At 39.2% G+C, this 18,640-nt stretch overlaps 1 protein-coding gene across 1 annotated transcript in view; it reads right to left on the minus strand.

The window, feature by feature from the left end:
* Positions 1-1,818: 1,818 nt before the first annotated feature.
* insyn1 (inhibitory synaptic factor 1) overlaps positions 1,819-18,640 on the minus strand; it is a gene marked incomplete at both ends in the record, with an annotated part of 47,973 nt that continues 31,151 nt past the window's right edge. The window contains one exon of the mRNA XM_083936499.1: positions 1,819-2,637. Coding sequence (XP_083792625.1) covers positions 1,819-2,637 — 819 coding nt within the window. The remainder of the gene's footprint in view (positions 2,638-18,640) is intronic.

Genomic DNA, 18,640 nt, shown 5'->3' on the forward strand with positions numbered 1-18,640 from the left:
GGCTGTGGTACAAATTAACAAGTTCAAGACGAGACTGATAACATTTAACAATCAATTACTTTAAATTACTAACAGGTACTAAACCTTCACCAAAGTTTAATAAACATCCTGTCTTATTTTGGTGTGGTGCCCTTACTTCGAGGTAAAATAAATCCTAAATTTTAACGAGTCGAGTTAATTCATAATTAATTCAGCGACTTATATATTTTAGCCATAATAAAATTAGGCTTAATCTCCTACAGTATTTTAATGTATACTTAGTCCTGAGTTATGGTTGTTTATTTCAATATATTGCTTTGTTGTAGATCATTTGAGAACATTTCTGCAGACTAAACCTCTCATCTACATGTTAAAAAAAAGCTGAATTGTTGGTTTCACTAAAAGGAAAAAGAATCACCGAAGAAACAGTGTATTCAAGTCTCCCCTTCAACACATGGAAGCATTAAATGTATTAGTCATGTTTGTAAATGAATATTCTACGAGTATCTGCATTTCTGCATCTCTGCCTTCTGCGGAAGGTTAAATCCACATTAGGTGATGAGAAGCGCAAAGGTCAGCAAGGGGTTACCTCTTTAAACTATGACACTGTACTTGTTTCTTTTCAAACTTGAAAGCACTACATTAGGAAAGTAAGAATGTGGAAACCAGGGGAGTAGGCTCACAAAGCCGTTTCCCAGGGTAGATTATTCCTTGAAAAAAAGCCCTCTCTCCACCATCAGCTCTCACTCCTGGACACATTTTTTGAAATGTCAGTTCTTTAGGGCAACAGTTCTAATTTTTCTTCCTCTCAGTGTAAGTAAATAGATCTGACTGTGAGTTTTTGTTCACAGATCCCAGGAGAGTGGAATGCATGCTCAGCAGAGAGACCTCTCTCAGCAACCTCCCTCTAACATATTGATCAGGAATGGCTATTGGCGTTAGTACTGTGAATAAATTGCTGCTATGCTGAGTTCAATTCCCCACTGGGCAGCTGGATGGAGTGACAAAACCTTTAGCACTTTTATGTGGACTGCTATTAAGCTCCGTTCCCAGGTCTAATGCCATCAGCGCCAGGCACCGATAAGGAGAAAAAACTTTTGTGAACATTCTCAAGTTACTTTATATATGTTTTTCTGCCTGCCACTCTTATGTCTCTGCAGCAGACCAAGAATAGATCACATTGAGATGGTTTATAAAATCAAGGGCAGATAAGTAGTGTTGTTTTCTGGCTCTTCTCTCAAACTTGTTTGTTGACATCAAAGAGAGAAAGAGGTTTGACATGTGCATCTAGATACATTATCCCGCTGAAAGCAACAATCCGCTTGACATTTGAAATAACTGGAACATGAAAAAGACAATGTTTATACAGATTCGGAGTACAGAATGAATGTGCAGCGTTTTGTATCCACATTATAGGAACAAGCCTTTTCTTTTCTTTTCTCTTCTGTGACTACTATTGTGTGAGTAGGGGGAAGGACCTCATCATACTTCACTTCCAATTTTGAACACTCAAAATGTTCTTGTAGAAATGATTGCTTTTATAATGTCTGTCATTATTTCAAATGATTACACAGGGAATCCATTCAGTGTATTGGTTAACATTAGAACAGGCACTAACCTTTTGGTCCACCAGTAACTTTTATCTTAATGACCTGCTTTGCTTAATTTCATCGTGTTTTCCCTGAGCCTCAGAATAACTTTAGGTAGTCAAGTGATTTCCCATATATCATTTATTTATTTAGTAATTAATTAATTTGTGTATTAATCTATGAGCTATGTATTTAATATTAAATAATGCACAGTCCTCTTCATGAGCTTTATGATAAACTTAGGGCTTTCTCAGTGGTCCTTTGTTTTCTGTTTGGTTGGAATATAGGGCAGTACAGTTTGGGTGCTCTTGTCAGAGACAGTTTGTGTGCTGCTGTTTCGTAACAGTTTTTTGCGGCAGCCGGGGTTTAAGAGACCTTTTCTGGGTAGTGTGTGAGCTCCCGTCGTCCCCTTCATTGGCGAGGAGACATAGGAAGGGTCCAGACAGTTATGGAGGAGTGAATGCTCAGAGGAAGAACGTTTAGGGGTGACTGAGCTTGACAGGAGATTGGGTTCACTATCGCTATCTGGTGTAGCACAGCCACTCTTGTCCTCCTGTAATTCCTCTTGCTCCTCCTCCTCATCATCATCACAGCACAATGCGTGGTACAGAATTTTGTCACTGAAGCGAACTCTTTCTCTTGTGCCAGAGGTACGAGAAGTCTTGTGGCTGTGCGAGGAGCTGCTAGCCTCCTCGCTGGACGAATCTGGAGTAATAATGCGGGGCCCATTGGGGATGGGGAGCCCACCGTTCATCTGGGAGTAGACTGAGGCAGTGGAGGGGGGAGGGGTGGGGGTCTGCGTCTGGGTGGGGTTTGTCCCGCGACCCAGCTCTGGTCGCAGATCTCCTGGTTGCTCGCTAGGTATGCGCGCGGCAGCACCAGCAGCCTCCAGGTAGCTGCAGAACTCCCAGCTATCAGAAAGCACATCTGCATTGAGGAAGTCCAGCCTGAAGGCCTCTCCCAAACCCCGCTCACTGCTGGACGTGCTGCTGGCTGTGGCAACCGTCCAGTCATCTGGCTCCAGGTCAAAGTCAAAGTCGGATGTTAGTTTATCGATCTGACCCACCACCTGCCAAGGAAAAGAGAAAGCATGAAAGAGAGAACTGATGAGATATTGTAGAGAAATACATTTCATGCCAGAAAAACATTTCATTCAGATAGAGATATTTCTCTGTATTTTATTTTTGGTAGCTTGGCTCTATAGATGATAATGGGGGTGTGTTGGTCAGGAAGTAAACCACTTTGGTCCAGACTGAAGTATCTGAAGAACTACTGGATGGATTGCCATGACATTGTGTGCAGGCTTTTATTATCCTTTGAGATTCACATTAGCGTTTGGCAAAGTGAAAACATTCTTGATGGGCATTTTCATCAGTTGATGAGTTTTTAAACTTGGAGTGTTTACCTCTACGTCTAGTTTCTTTTCACATGGAGAAAAATCCAAGCCAACAAGCAGAAATGTATAACTACAAAAGGTGTGAGTATGTTCATTTTGCAACTTGGTCAGATGTGTCTGGGGCAGGAGCAAGTAAGTAAGGATGAGCAAGTAAATACAGGAAAAAGGTCATGTGTATTTTTTTGTAGTGCATATTTCTGAGAGAACATTGCAATGCAATTCTCCAGCAAGCTGCTGCTACTGCTACTACGCAAGTTGCTTAAAGGGTTGCATGTAGATGGTAACCCAATATTTGGGAAACTATTGTGAGTTGGTTGAGGTTAGGCATTTACTTAGAATGGTTAAAGTTAGGATAGGTCATCACAGTACACAGGCCTAACAATGGTGTCATACTATTCCTCCAACTAACAGGTGGTGGTTACAGGCAGGATAGAAGAAGACTGCAAGGTGGTGAACATGGAGGATTGATCATAAAATGGTTTTGCAAATGTTTTGTGAGGAAGGAAATGCATGTGACACATTTGTTAGACCTCAATGATATCCAGTAATTGTTTTTTGTGAGTAACACTGAATGGAAACGTGAAACTGAATTTGTTTAAAAGATAACTTCCAGATGCTTTGCATCCCACTGATGTACCCCCCACAGGCAGGTTTAACAAAAGCCAAGATTTATTCACAGATACTAATAGATCTGTGTTTACCTTTACAGCTTGCCATTACACCTTTTTTCATCCATAAATCTTAATTGTTTGTTCATAGTTTAAAAATAGATTTAATTTCTGCCACAGCCTCCTGTGGACAGGTGCTGTTAAGTAGCTTTATGCTACATCAAGACAAAATTAAATATCCACTGAAATGAGGTTGTAGCAGTGAAGACGTGTCACAACTCTTGTAAGAGGCTTCTTAAGCTCTGAGTGAAAGAAGAACTGAAGAAGCCTCTTAGATGAGAGGTGAAATCAGTACATCCTGAGTCCAGTGGCTGATTCATTGTTCCTTGATGTTGTACTGCAGCTACCAGGATAAATAAGATAAACCTACACAGACATGAAGCGTTATGGCACTTAACCCAGTACTTTTGATTCTTTTACATTTATATATGTGTATTCCAGTGCTATTGCAAACAAGAGAAACTTGATATTTCACCTACTGCATGCAAATGTATTCATTAAAAGCATTTTATTCAATGTTCACTCAAAATTAACCTCAATGCTTCAGTCATCAGTAGCCACAGCGATGAGTTTCTGATGAATAGAATGCATTTTAGCTGAAATTGCCCTGGTTCGCCTATATACTTGACATTTAGCACCTTCAATCAGCATGTTCTGTTCTCAACAACAATCTATTGTAAAAGAGAAAACATTTGGCATTCATGCAGCTTGTAAATTAAACATTTCCCCAAACTATTCAGCAGTTAAGCCCAATGGTTTAATTTATTTCCCCCCCCAGAAACACAACTTAATTGCAGCTGAATAGCAGAGAGAGATTTGTTGAACATGATCCTTTTTTTAATGCCTCTGTAATTATTTGCATTTTTTGCTTCTTTCTGGCTCTTATGACTACAATTGAGTACTGTTGTAGCAACAACACAAACTGTTGTAGCAACGTCTTATCTCTGTGTGTAGAGTTAAAATTGGTATTCATTCTCTGTCCAACTTTAAAAGAGGAATTTTGAGTCTCAGACTGAAAATACAAACACACTGATAATATGCTCCCTGAAAGCTCAGGTGATCTCCATTGCCAACATGGCAACTGATGGGCCTGATGAGCCTGTGCAAATATCTCAAGATGATGATTTGAATCTTACGTAAATTTGCTCACTGAATCCTGGAACCAAAAACAAAGAACACTGACTTACATAACCAGCTGCAAATTTAAGAAACAAACTGTGGATGGCTAGGTTTTGCTATTATCCTGACTGTTGCATTTAATGTAGCTCCTGAATTATTTTTCTTTGAGATATTGTATGCCTTTAAGTCACACTACTTGCATTTATATCTTGCTGTAAATGTCTACATGTATGGCATCTGTCAATGAGCTTTTCTGCAGATCTGCCAGTTGTGGCATCGTACAGCTCATGAGTACCTGGACCGTGCTTCTGTACTGGCAGACTTGCCGTAGGGAATTGGGCTGTATGAGTCCTCTAATCCTTGAATTAGTCAGTGTGTTTGCTGTGTGATTTGCCGACTTTCTACTCATGGATTTGTTGATGTAAGGCGTTTCTCAGAAGAGGTGGAAATTTTGAGGGAGGGACTTAATCAATGAGTAAAATAATTATCTGCCAAATGTATTTCACAAGCTTACCATGGCACCAATACAGGCTATTTGGTTGATTTAACAGTTACTGCAAAGAGAAGAAAGCATTTTTAAATACATTTAAATTTGTATTTAAAACAGTCTGAAAGTAAATGCTTTAATGCTATGTTCATTCAAAGACAGGTAAAGAAGAAGTGTGAGGGTAGGGAGAATAACATTTGTGGTTGCTGTTGTTTCAGTGAAAAGGGACCCTGCTTACTTTACCATTTTAAAATGTATTCGAGAGTATTAACAGGAATCTGCGCAAGCTCCACAGCTGGTTTGCCTGACCCCTGCCTGCGGTATGTAGGCTAATTTAGCTTGATAAGTGTCTTAGCTCGAAGGGTTCTGCCGAATCTTTCTAGGTCACAATGCAGCATAAGCTCTATGCAGCACCAATGAACACTTGTCTCTGCTTTTTCTTCCAGTCAAAGAATGTGTGATGAAGAAGCTATGGAGTGAATTGGACGAACAGATTGTTTTTGCACAAAGCATGAATTAACACATCAGGAACCACTTATTAGCAATGTGCACAATGGGTATAAAATAGAAAATGCATAATGAAAATCTACAAAAGTCAAAAATAAAGGGCAGAAGTGATTATGTTACTTTACATTGAAACATTTTACAGAGGAGCACCTGTGTACACCATACATGTATATCAGTCAAGAAGATACCAAGTACCCTTTTGAGATTCTTCTATGGTAGGGCCCATTGTGCAACTATGAAGTAACAGGCCATTTAAGAGTATACAATTAACCAAACATTGCACAAGTAAACAGAATTAATCCAAAGCTCATTTCCTATGCAATAACCAGCTCATGTTTACTGCAGCAACACTTAATGATCCTGTGCACATGAGTTTAATCAGCCAGAGTAATTGAAAACACCTGTGTGGGTGGAAAACACACATTACATGAATAAACTGACTGATCCACTGACTGACTGACTGACTGACATACAGCTTCTAACAATGCCTGAAATGTAGGTTCTGTTGGTTTAATACTAGTTAATAGTACATCTAGTAAAGTTTTTTCTTAACTTCTTCTTTGTTTTGTTTCCTTAAAATTCTGGCTATGCAGCTTGAATCTGTGATAAACCTCTTGAGTTAAGCTGTGTGTTCCCAATGGATTTTATGGCACTACCACTCTACAAAGTTCATGATGCAGTGATGGTACATCTTGTGACTGCAAAGACTCCATTTGCAACACAGTTAAGCAGTAATGTATAGTATAAGTGTGGATATAAGTGCTTGGGATTTGAGTTTATCTTAAGTCTTTAATTTTCTCTCAATGCCTCCACTGACAACTTAACTTTCTTTCTTTACTGTAAATGGTGTCTAGTGGAAGCTACTAAAACCTATGATGATAAAAATAACTTTTTATGATACTGTGTGTGAGTGATACACACACAAATTATAGCAATAAAGACATTGTTTTCTTTCACTGGTCTATCCACTATAGAAAAAGGTCTGCTTATCCAATACTGAGCACATCTGATCTTGTTTATACAGTCCATACAGAGCAATAAGTGGTATTGTTACATTTTTTCACTGCACACTATCAGCCAGCAGCCGCAAGTCAACTGTGGTCACTGCACCTGATCAACACTGAGTTCAGTCATTTCAGAGCTCTCAGAGGTGCTTTAAAGAGAGGCTGCCTCGGCAGCATCAGATGAGGGTTTATTACTGTACCTCAACACCTGTCTGAGATGATTGGGCCGGGTAATTGAGGGTCAGAGTGAAAGAGGCCACTTGGAGCCTTGACTGTGACAGAAAGGTACAGTGATGGAAAAGACAAGGTAAGAGTAATCTTACACAGAGTGATGGTCAGTAATATAAAAAATCTCAGAAGAGTTTCTTCTTACTCAGAGTGGTGATTTGGGAAATAGCTTTCATACTGTCCACTTTCATTACAAGAATCCTCCTATCTAATATTCAGCTCCACCTGGTATCATGATTTATTTATCACAAGTGAGGTTCCTGTTTCTTTCCCCCCCCAAGTGGGCGCTTGACTTCTGTTAATGCCATTAACGTTTTCCACTACTAACATTGAACATGGTCTTGAAAAATACCGGCAAAAGAAGCAAATGTGAAAATGTGAGTGTAAAATTTCCTCTGATGAGGAGGGGAATATTTACAACGTTTTAATCCCTTTGTTGATCTTTAAACAGATGTTTATGGGGAACAGTGTTGAGGAGCAACGAGTTACATGCAACGGCGTTAGGTAATTTAATTACAAAATAAACATAATTGTAATCAGTTACAACACTAGATAATGTGTAATTAAATTACAGCTCTGTCTCACACATGTAGCACAAGGCTATATCCTACGGGTGTTACTGTGGTCATTGAGTTATAGCACAGACCACTGTTCGCGTAGAATTTGTGTTACAAATCGCTCCTCCACTCTAACTTGGTTTAAATCAATGCATCTCCAGACAGACCACCTAAGTAGGGGAGAAAAGGAGAGAAATTAGCGTGACTGTAAATAAAAGCAAAACGCCCTCACACTGAGCTTAAATGAAAGGAGTGCACCCAAATATGCAAAATATTCAGTTTATTTTTTCGGAAGAAGAAGACAGTAGGAAGTAAGTTTATAGAAGTAATCAAGAAGTAATCAAATGTAATTTGTTACATTTCTTTGACAACATAATTGAAATAGTTACTCTACTATTACATTTTCAAGAGGGTAACTTTTAATTTTAACCAATTAAAGTACATTTACAAAGTAATCTTTCCAGCACTGATAGGGAATAGCTTGTTTTGATGTGCATTGATGACTTTCTGTATAAAAAGAGTTTTGTTAGCTGTCTTGTAAACAGATGAGGGCTGCCACCCTTTGCAAGTCTTATATATGTAAGTAATATAAAAGTGCATATTTAACATGTTTCTAATGATCATAATATCATGTTTTCCAAGTCAATGCCCCCTTACATATTCCAGTATTCATCAGCAAATAAAAAACAAGTCTGTAATATGGCATCCGTAACGATGCAGTCTGTACTTTTTAGTTTTTGTAAAAAATACATCAGGTGAGAGTTACCAAAATAAATGAGACATAACACCCTCAGTGGGTTAATTTGAAATGCATGCTGTATGAGTGATTTTTCTGTGGATCGCTTCATTAAACTGTGTTCAAGTGGCCTCTCTCCATCTTTTCCCATGCCACCCGTTCTTCTAGGAGTCATTTTCAGTGTAGACTGAGAGAAGTTTGCAGTGCTTGTTAGATAATTATGCACCGTCCAATGTCTAGCATAGCTGTGCTTTTTTCAAGGGGAAATCTAAAAAGTGTTCAGTGAGCTATTCAAACACATGTAAGTGTTTTTTCTTTCTCAACATGTCACAATAGATTTCCAACCTGCCCCTGTACAGCACTTCCAGTGCTGGAAGCAGTTTATGCCAGTTAGGAAGATTCAGCAATTATCAAAATAGCTTTGCATGCTGGCTTTGTAAGTAAAACGTTCGCAAATATTGTTTTAATGCAGTTAGCTCCTGCAGTTTCTTCTTACTCCTTACCCATGCTTACTTCCCCTCAGTATAATTCCCCTCAAGACGTGAATAGGGTACCGTCCAAGCCATTCTCATTGTGGTAATATGGTTTACAGTATCTTATCCCCCAGAAGCTAATTTATCATCCTCGACTTACTCTGAAAGGAAATATTTACTGGATTCTTTGGAAAAATTGTCCAGTGACTCGTAAACGTGTGCAATCTCATCCAGACATCTTATTTGCTATAGGATGAAACAGCACTTTGGGAGCATTTTGAATTTCTCATTACGTACTTAGTATTACCCAGCAGTATTTCAACAACATGCAGAACAGTGCAATATCTGTACAGTTCTGCTGTTTGAAAGCTTGGACCACATTGCATGAAAGCTCAGACAGATTTGTGAAGCAGGAGGCGGATGCTCTGACTGGCATGTACAGACCAATGCACATGCCTGCTTGTAATCTCAGCAAGGGCATGAATTAGGATTGAGACAGACAGCAAGATGTGCACATATATCAGTAACTTCATACCTAAACGACAGACTAGGTGGATAGCCAGTGACACGTGTCCGCTCTGTTTAACGTTGCAGTTTTAAATAACATGGTTAACGTTTTGAATCAGAACTACTTAAGCGTAGGCAACAATAATACTTGGTTAAGTTCAGGAAAATAAAAAAAAAAGTAATTGTTGACAGTCTCATCAATAGCTGTCTCCTTGGTGAAAGTCTTTTGGTTTTTTTTCTTACCGAACCAACACCCTGATCTGGACTTTGGGGCTCTACTTTACCTTACCACAGCCACTAGAGGTTGACGCCAAACAACGACTTTAAATATGGGTTGTTATAAGCTGCTTGCTTTTATGGTGAGGGTGGTCTGCATAATTTATTTGTATTTGGAGAACGGCGTAATTAATTATGCTAAAGCAGTCATTTCAGACATTTTAATAGTTATTTTTAGCGTTTTTTTTTCTGCATGAAAACTTGACTGATATCCATTGTGACACCTGTGATTTCAAACTGACCTTAGCTTCTGTACTCTAAGACAAACTTAATTACTGCCACAATTCAAACTTACAGGAAGTGAGTTCTTCATTGTCCATTCTTGTAAAAATAAAAAAGATTTTTGTGGGGACTATAACTTTGATATAGCTTCAATGTTTTATAGCTGGGCTTAAAATCCCATTTGTCAGTATATTTCTTTAGCAATGTCACAAGACAAATTCCTCTATGCTAATTGTACTCCTCAATTATACTGAGTGTGGTTGTGATTCTAATGATATGCAGAGGTCCAGTGGGTCTGTGGGCGGGAGACATTACAGACAAGCCAGGGGGACCTGATTTAGGTCAGGGTATCTTGATTGGTGAGATGTGTTGCATGGTGTTGGCACAGGGATGAAGTGTCTTTTGAAGTGTTTCTTGGAAGCATTTGGTGTAATTATCCTGTCACGAGAGGGGCTATAAGCCGGAGACTTCATTAGGCACATGCCCCCTGCTTTTTCATCTTTTCTCAAAAACACTCATCTTTATGGAGGCCTTAAAGTGCTAAAGAACGCTGTGATGAGTGTACGGCCAATACCTGCTGACAACTCACTAATCAAAAACATCATTACCAACTTCACCGCATAATGGGTCTCATTTATCCCTTTGGGACTTCAGAAGAGGTGGGCTTCTGCAGTCCTTGAGGTCTGGAAAATCAACCACTTCCTTAGCCAAATTTAGGTCATTAGACTGGGCAGACTCATCCACCTGCTGTATAGCAAATTTGGAAAGTTTATACTATTATGCTGGAGAGGTTATGGGTTGTACAATCAGTGAGGGAGCAAGATGAGAACTCTGTATTTCAGCAACAGGGAGGAAGCAGATGCAGCATGCGTTGGTGCTGGCAGAGCACACTGATCATTTATTGAGGTTCTCCTTCATTGCTTCTATCCGTGTTGAGAGGCCTAGCGCCGGTAATGACCAGAGAGAGATGGTAGTGCCACGCTACGGGGCTCCTCAGTCTGTCTGCTTCCCTGAGATAGCGCTCGGATTAGGCCTGAGTACTGTCAGGTCAAAAAAAGGTGTGCATGTGAGTGCAGCCAGGCCACACTGACCCATTTTAATGAATCAGTACAGTTTCCATTAGCAACATGGTGTCTTTCTTGAGAAGGCTAGTGAAGGTCTGCAGTGATTACAGTTTGTCAGAGCACACTTTGTGTGTGTGTGTGTGTGTGTGTGTGTGTGTGTATGTGCGTGTGTGTGTGTGTGTGGTGGGTTGAAGGTTAAACGTAGTTGACCCACAATGGGAAAAAGGGCAGAATCTCTCCAGCAGGGGAGAATACAACACTACAGGAACCAGCTCAGCTCAATCCAGCAGTAAATCCCTCACCCTGACACTTCACACTGCCAGTTTGTCTACACTAGGTCAAACCAGTACGCAGATAAGCAGCATGCCACCCCAAGAAAAAGAAAAAAAAGTTACATACCAAGTTACATGGCTATGCAATTTGTGTGCAGGTGACATATAATAATGTAGTGTGCAAGAAATGTATATAGATTTTTACAGTAGTTGATTTGTTACTATAACCTCACATTATTCTTTCTATAGATGTAAACTTTTTAACTTTTCTTTGGGTACTTTAGTCTCTCTGTAATAAGAAAAATGTAATTCAAGTTAAATAAATAGTAATTAATAAATAAGTTGAAACCTATTTATTTACTGAGAACATTCTGTTATTTATTTTGAATGTTTTACACACTGCACAAAATAAAACCCCTCGCTCCTCCGAAACCTGTCCCTACAACCTCCAGTCAGTCCTCTCTAAGGCATAGAAAATGCTGTTGTGTGTGTGTCAAAGGGGAAGTGGCTCACCATTGCCCTAACATGTGTGTGTGTGTGTGTGTGTGTGTGTGTGTGTGTGTGTGTGTGTGTGTGTGTGTGTGTGTGTGTGTGTGTTTGTGTGTGTGTGTGTGTGTGTGTGTGTGTGTGTGTGTGTGTGTGTATGATCTGAGCCCCGCTTGCCGTCAAACACGCAGAGGAGATGACAGAGAAGCTCACACTTGGTAGTCAAATAGGGCATCAATTGATTTAACATGGTAGTACCAACGTAATTCAAACCAAACACTGGCTCTAGATAGGGTTTTCACATTTTTGTGTTTAGCACATACATTCTCCTAGATTCTTGGCACACTGAAAAAGATTGAGTTGGTTGCAAAGTCTTGTAAAGTTCACCTTTCAGGCTTCATTGAGATCTTATATAGTGCAATTACTGGCAAAAATTGTGCCTTTAGCACATTAAAATGTAGGTAGGGGTGCACAAAATAGTAACAGTATGTTATGTATGTATTTATATCATTATGTTAGTCCACTTAAAACAAATGGGCATCCATCATACATACATACATACATTAGTCAAATGAGGAACATAAAGAAGATGAAGGATGGATGTAGGGGCAGAGGGAGACAGCCAAAGAGCAGGTGAAAGACTGATTGTCAGGAAAATAATGTTCATGCTCATCCAATTATTTTCCACATTTAACGCAAGCAGCTTTTAAGGATCTCATTGTCAGCTTTATTCCACTTTGGTATCTATGAGGAACATATTAATATCTATGAAAAATACACCTTACAATAAAATTTCTCAACAACATCAGAGTTGATTTGCCTCCCTCTCACATTGTCACATTATCACTCATATACAGCCGTGCACAGCCATCAATGCCTTTATCATAAGTGAGGATGAAATTGCAAACCCCACACTCAGCAAAACATTTCGCAGTATCCACTCCCTTCAGCCAACAAGATGGAGAGTTCCCTTTATGGTTGTGTGAGAAATTATCCATGTCTAGTGTTACTATGCAAAAGCTATCACCTGCTCTCTTTTTGTAATTAATAATCATTCTTTTCAAATTCCTGTGATGGCTCCTATGACTGTCTGTCTTGTCGGGCTGGGGACAAAATTGCTAAATGACAGTTTCCATGCGGCAGCTATGTGTGTTATTTCACAACTCCAGGGGTGTAAATGGATTTACACCCTCCCAAAAATCTGGAATAACGAAGGTGCAAAAAACACTACCCTGAAGGCTTACTTTTTTTTTTTTTATCGGAGGACACATGTTTTTATGGTTTTCTCTACAAGATTCTGCAGCTAGATCTATCATCTCTGTTGGTTGTAAAGAATAAAGGATATGTAATGAATATACAGTCTATTTCCAGAGGATCAGATGTGTAAAACTTGACAACTCTGTCATACAACAAAAGTGTTTATCAGTTGTTTTCAGTTGTTGACATGAAAGAGGCCCTATTAGAGGCCTGCTAGTTTTCAGGGTCATATTTGTATTTTTCAGGCCAATTACAATAGGTTTACATGTTTTCATCTTTAAAAAACACATTAGATTTATCATATTATCCATTTCTGCAGCACCTATGTGTGGCAGGCTCTGTCTGAGCTTCTGCCCCCAGAACACACCTGCCCCCACCCAAAAAGCCCAGTGTGTTCTGATTGGTCAGTTGGTTTTCTCTGCTGTGATTGGTCAACTCTTTATGCTGTGTATCGCGAAATTTTATGCCCCTTACGATATACAGAATGAGTTACCTCAGCAACTGATAACACCTTCTATATGGAAGCTAGCCACGGTGGCTGGGCAACATGCTAGGCCCTCGAGGATGGTGGAATATGGTGGTGTGTTCTTGCCACAAAGCATTTTTTCCTAAAATAAGATTTAAAAAACTCCAATATAATGCCTTCCTTACAGTATCAATAAATTGAATTGTAACCTCTGTATCATGATAAATATCATATCGCCAGATTCTTGTCAATACAATTGCTAAATTGTACTGAAGTGCTGCAGTTCCTGTAGCTTAAAGGTATTAACTACTAGAAAACTCTGACTATAAGAAAATATAAAAATTTTCAAGTCGTGAAATACAAATTCAAAATACAAAAAAGTTTTGTGCAACAAAGTCCTCCTACTGTACACATTAAATAGGTCATGCCTTTTTCAGTGCCCTAAAAAAACCCAATATGACCATTCTTATCAATATCTCATAATGCCTTTTGGGCTGCTCCACCAATGGTTATGTTTGGAAAAGTTTAGGCAGCTGTGAATACTTAGTTGAACAATATGGTTAATGCTATCATCCTTAACACTTCTGCCCTGGTTAATTTGCCAAGACATGCCTGGTTAAATATTACTGTAACCACTCCCTAAGTTAAAAAATGAAAAAAGAATGAAAGTTTATAATACACCTTATACAGAGCTGATGCAGAAAAGGGAGTGTAAACAGTTGATTAAAAGGCTGATATAAAATTATATTGGATTTCAGGCATGCAGTGTTTCCTGTGAATCCCTTGTGCGTTTCAAGGTGAATTGAATTGCCAATGGCTGACTCCCACAAAAGATTCAGACTACTATATAGAGAGGTAATTACTGAATGTAAACGCATTGAATGCCAACCTGGATACTAGTAAAAATAGTTTAAAAATGTTTCCAAAGCTTAATAAATAGGGTTCAATTTCATAATGAATCTCAGGAAATGAGATGTTAAATCTGGATAGGTAACATTTTACCCCAAACTCCTTCCAAGGCCTTTTTGTTGAGGTATAACAACTTCACACACAGAGAGGACGGTTATTACTTCCACTACCTTAAAAGGTCACTTGTCAGGAAAACATGGACAGAGGTTGTCCTAAGCTTTCAAACAACAATTGCTGTTAGTAACCTGATGAGGACAGTCTCTGCATTATGAAGGCTACCAAAATATATACACGCGTATACATACATGCTATGTAGTGTGCAGTGTGAGTATGTAGAATGTACTAATCATTTGGAGACAGCTATTGGCAATGTACAGTACCAGAAATACATATTGCCATATACACACCATGACATGTTACCCAAATACCTATTCAACCTACAAGTCACATCTGCAGCTGTGCTCAATATGCATTAATGTATTAGGTTGTTATAAATCAAAGAGCATGTCCCTCCATGCATTGAAATGTCAGCCATGAATCTGCTGTAACCGACTGGAACTTTTTTACAACTGCACTGGTTTACTGTGTAGCAACAGTACTTGCTCACATGCAGAACTCATATCCCCTGATGAAGTTAGACATCATCAACAACATGTCAACATCAGAAACAATAAATCTTGAGCTAAAATGTAACTTCACTGTCCTGTCTATACCAGGCAACGCTAGCCAACATGCTCAGGGCTCTCTGTATGTTTTCACCATTAGCATGCTTATAGTTGATGATGCTAATTAGCTAGGTATATACTGTATATGTAACTTGTGATCAATAATCAATGTTCATTTCTATCAAACATGCCACAAGTGATTCATTTTCAGCTTCCTTCTGGATTTTCATGGTACCCTACCACACTGTGCTGTTACACAAACTCACATCCAAACAACTATAGAGATGATAGGATATCAATAACTGTAAAACGTGTAACAGGCACGGGGCCACAAATCCTCCAGTGGACTTTTGCTGGCAGTTGAGAGGGGAGCCCGCAGCACTGGCACTGTGAATTAACATGTATTGTAGTGACACAGAGCCAGAAGAAAATCTGCATTGTCCCTTAAGTTACCAGCTTGCTTAGTTTGCAAGATGCAACCACCAACGCTGAACAAGACATTTTAGGTGACCAAAATGTTACAATCCACTCTGATGAAGTAAAAACTCACTATGAGAAGGTCAAAGTCCACTGACAACACTGACAACATCCAATAACAAGTCCATGGATATTTTAATGTACATACACTGGTTACTTTGCAAGAAGTCAGGCCAAGGTGACTAAAACCCTGTAACAGCAGGTTGTCAAGATGAAGGCCAAAGGGATGACCCTCTCAGGCATTGCAAGAGAGGTTGGGCGTTCTAAGTCTCTGATTTCAAGAGTATTAAAACTTTATGACACATAATTATTTAATTCCCCAAAAAGGCTGGTCGTCCATGTAAAACAAGTGCACAAGAAGGATGGAGGAGAGGATTATACAAAGACTCAATGGGGAATCGGTTCAACACTGTCCACTCTGCAGTGACCAAACCTCTCATCAGCAGAAAGAATGAAAAGAAGAGACTTGCCTTTGCTGAGGAGCATGTTGTATTGACAGAGGAGAACTGGTCTAGAGTGCACTTCAGTGAGGAGAGTACATTCATTTTATTTTGGTCTGATGGGAAACATTATGTTCGGCGTAGGACTGGGTAAAGACTAAAGTCAGTTAAATTTGTGTCAGGAAGTGTCATGATTTGGGGGATGTTTTCTGCAGCTGGAGTTGTTGTACAGCTACATGGCAGGATGAATGCAAATGTTTATGTGACCCTCTTTCTGCAACATGCCTTCACTGCAATTGTCTTCCAATAAGCCTGCAATTTTCATGCACGAAAATGGCTCCTGTCACACTGCAAAATGGGTTAAGTAGTTCCTTGAAGCTAAGATTAATGAAACAATGGAAGGGCCAGATCTAAACCCCATAGAAAATCTCTGGATAAATCGTGGCTAATAAACCCACTACAGTTACTGAACTGTGGAAGAGACTGCAAGAAGAATGGACCAAGATCAAACCAGAGCAGTGTGAGCAACTAGTGATGTCCTGTGGGTGCAGATGTGCTGAAGTCATTCAAAGCAAGGGCCTCTACACTTCCTATTCATTTTTTAATCATATAGCCCTAAGAAAACATTTTTCCAATCTTCTCTTCTGACACAGTGGTTCTCTAGTTTTGTTTTGTTTTTTAGTTTTCTCACTGTTTTTTTTCACAAAATAAAGGTATTTGTTGAAGTGCCTTGGTTATTTAAAAAAAAAAGTGCTAGTACAGCATTGGTATAGCTACGGTAGATATTCTATCAAATTCAGAACAATAAAAAATGACAGTATTTCAAAATATATCAAGTATTACCACTTTGTTGTCTAATTTTCCATGGATCTGAGTCGCTTAGCATATGTCCTTATTGAGATGTTTCCATGTAGATTGGCCCTTAAGCTTGCCCTGCTCAACTGAGTAGTGTCATTTTCCCATTGACTTTTATACAATCAGACCTCTTTCTGGAGCCAGTGGAGTCACCCCCTGCTGGAAATTAGAGGGAATGCAGGTTTAAGGCCCGTCAACAGTCTATCAATATAACAGATGCTAGAGAACAGATACACTTAGGCCTTGAACAAGCTTAAATAGTTGGAACAAAGAAACAACAATAAACAACAACATACTTTTCCACCATTGACTTTGCCATGTGCATTTCAATGGACTACAACTGTCTTTTTAGCTTTACAGAACTCGTACCATTTTTCATTTGGTTAAAACTTTCACGACTCTGGTCTTGTCAGTCTCTTCCCTCTTCCTTTTGTGTAAGTTTGTCTCCCTCTGTCTGTTTCTCCCTGCTTATGTCTTTCCCTGTGTGTTTGTCTGTTGGAGCTGGTAGGCGTTTCGTTGTTTATTTTGTTATAGTTTCCCGAGTTCCTGTTTTCCACCATCCGTTCCTGTTTCTTCTCCTGATCCCCGTGTTTGGTTTTCCCCTTGTCTTCACCTGTACCTGTTTTCCCATTCCCTGGTTTTTGTTTGTTTCTGGTTTTTGTCGATTAAATATCTGTTTAAATCTTACTCCTTGTCCGTGTCTGCATTTGGGTCCTGCTTCTCTGAGTTATTCCCTGCACCATTCATGACAAAAACCTGAGGTTGCTGCTCATTGTCAGGCCACGACTTTGGATGAAACGGGCTCTGAGAGCAGCAGCTAACCCTACTATTAATACAGGGCATGCAATCAATATGCCACTGGCATTTCTAGGTTTCCTTGGCCTGCAGCGCTTATCTTAATGGGAGTATGCTCCCATTTCATTTTATTGTGTGAACCCATATATCATTACCCACCAAATATAACCTGATCTGCCCTGCTGAAGTAAAAACATTGAGGCTCAGAGACAAAAACATTTATTCAAATGTTTTTTATATCAACCTTCTCTTTGCTGCTTGTGGCAACGGAGGTAAATTATCAGGAATTGATTTAGAAGTATTTATTATTACTATACTATACTATACTATATAATATTTATTAATGATACTTCCTTTTTGTTTTTGCTTTGAACTTTAAGACAGAGGTTCTCTCACTGTTTGCAGCATCATTGTTGATGAGGAACCATACCGTGTCAGTAGAAGATGATGTGCTATATGTTAGAAACATATTTATATCGACAAATATTTTCAGTCACTCATAATCTTGAAATTATACATGCTTAGTCTCATGGTGCATTATCTTGCTGAAAGACTGTGACCATGAACAGATGGATCTGGTCAGCAGTAACATATATTTTGCGACATTTTAAAGATAAATGCATCAATCTGGTGTATTTTGAGAGCAATATAAGGAGGCTAGTTATATTAAGAATGTTGCCCTCTTGTTCACAATAATAAACACATTTTTCCAGTTTGGACATATCAGTATAAGTGAATAGTATCTACAGTGTATATAGCTATTTTATTTTCTATTTTTGTCTTGTTCTCATCTTTCATTTTTATTGATCACTATTTTTTTTCCTTTGCTCTTTTGTAACCTGTCAATTTCCCCGGTGTTGGATCAATAACGTTCTCATCACTTTAAATTAATGGTGATTGCACAGCAAAAAGTTACAACCACAGAGCATGGTAAATGAGAAGGGGTCAATGTTTCAAGACAGGTCTCGTAAAGGCTGCACCATGGATTTGAATGCCGACCTAGACGGCCCCAGTAAAAAGCTCTGGGAGCAGGTACCTTTGTCCCTTCCTGCCTAGAGAACGGGTGCAGTATGTGAAGTGGCAAGGTCCACGTTCGGGGGCGGGAGGCACAGCCGTGAGCCACCTTCCCCTTGAGCATTTCCAAGTCAACCTTGGGTCCGTTTCACAAAGCAGGTTTAGTGAAAACTCTGAGTCTGTTAACTCTGA

This window comes from Echiichthys vipera (genome assembly GCF_963691815.1).
Source record: "Echiichthys vipera genome assembly, chromosome: 1".
Taxonomy (NCBI): Eukaryota; Metazoa; Chordata; class Actinopteri; order Perciformes; family Trachinidae; genus Echiichthys; species Echiichthys vipera.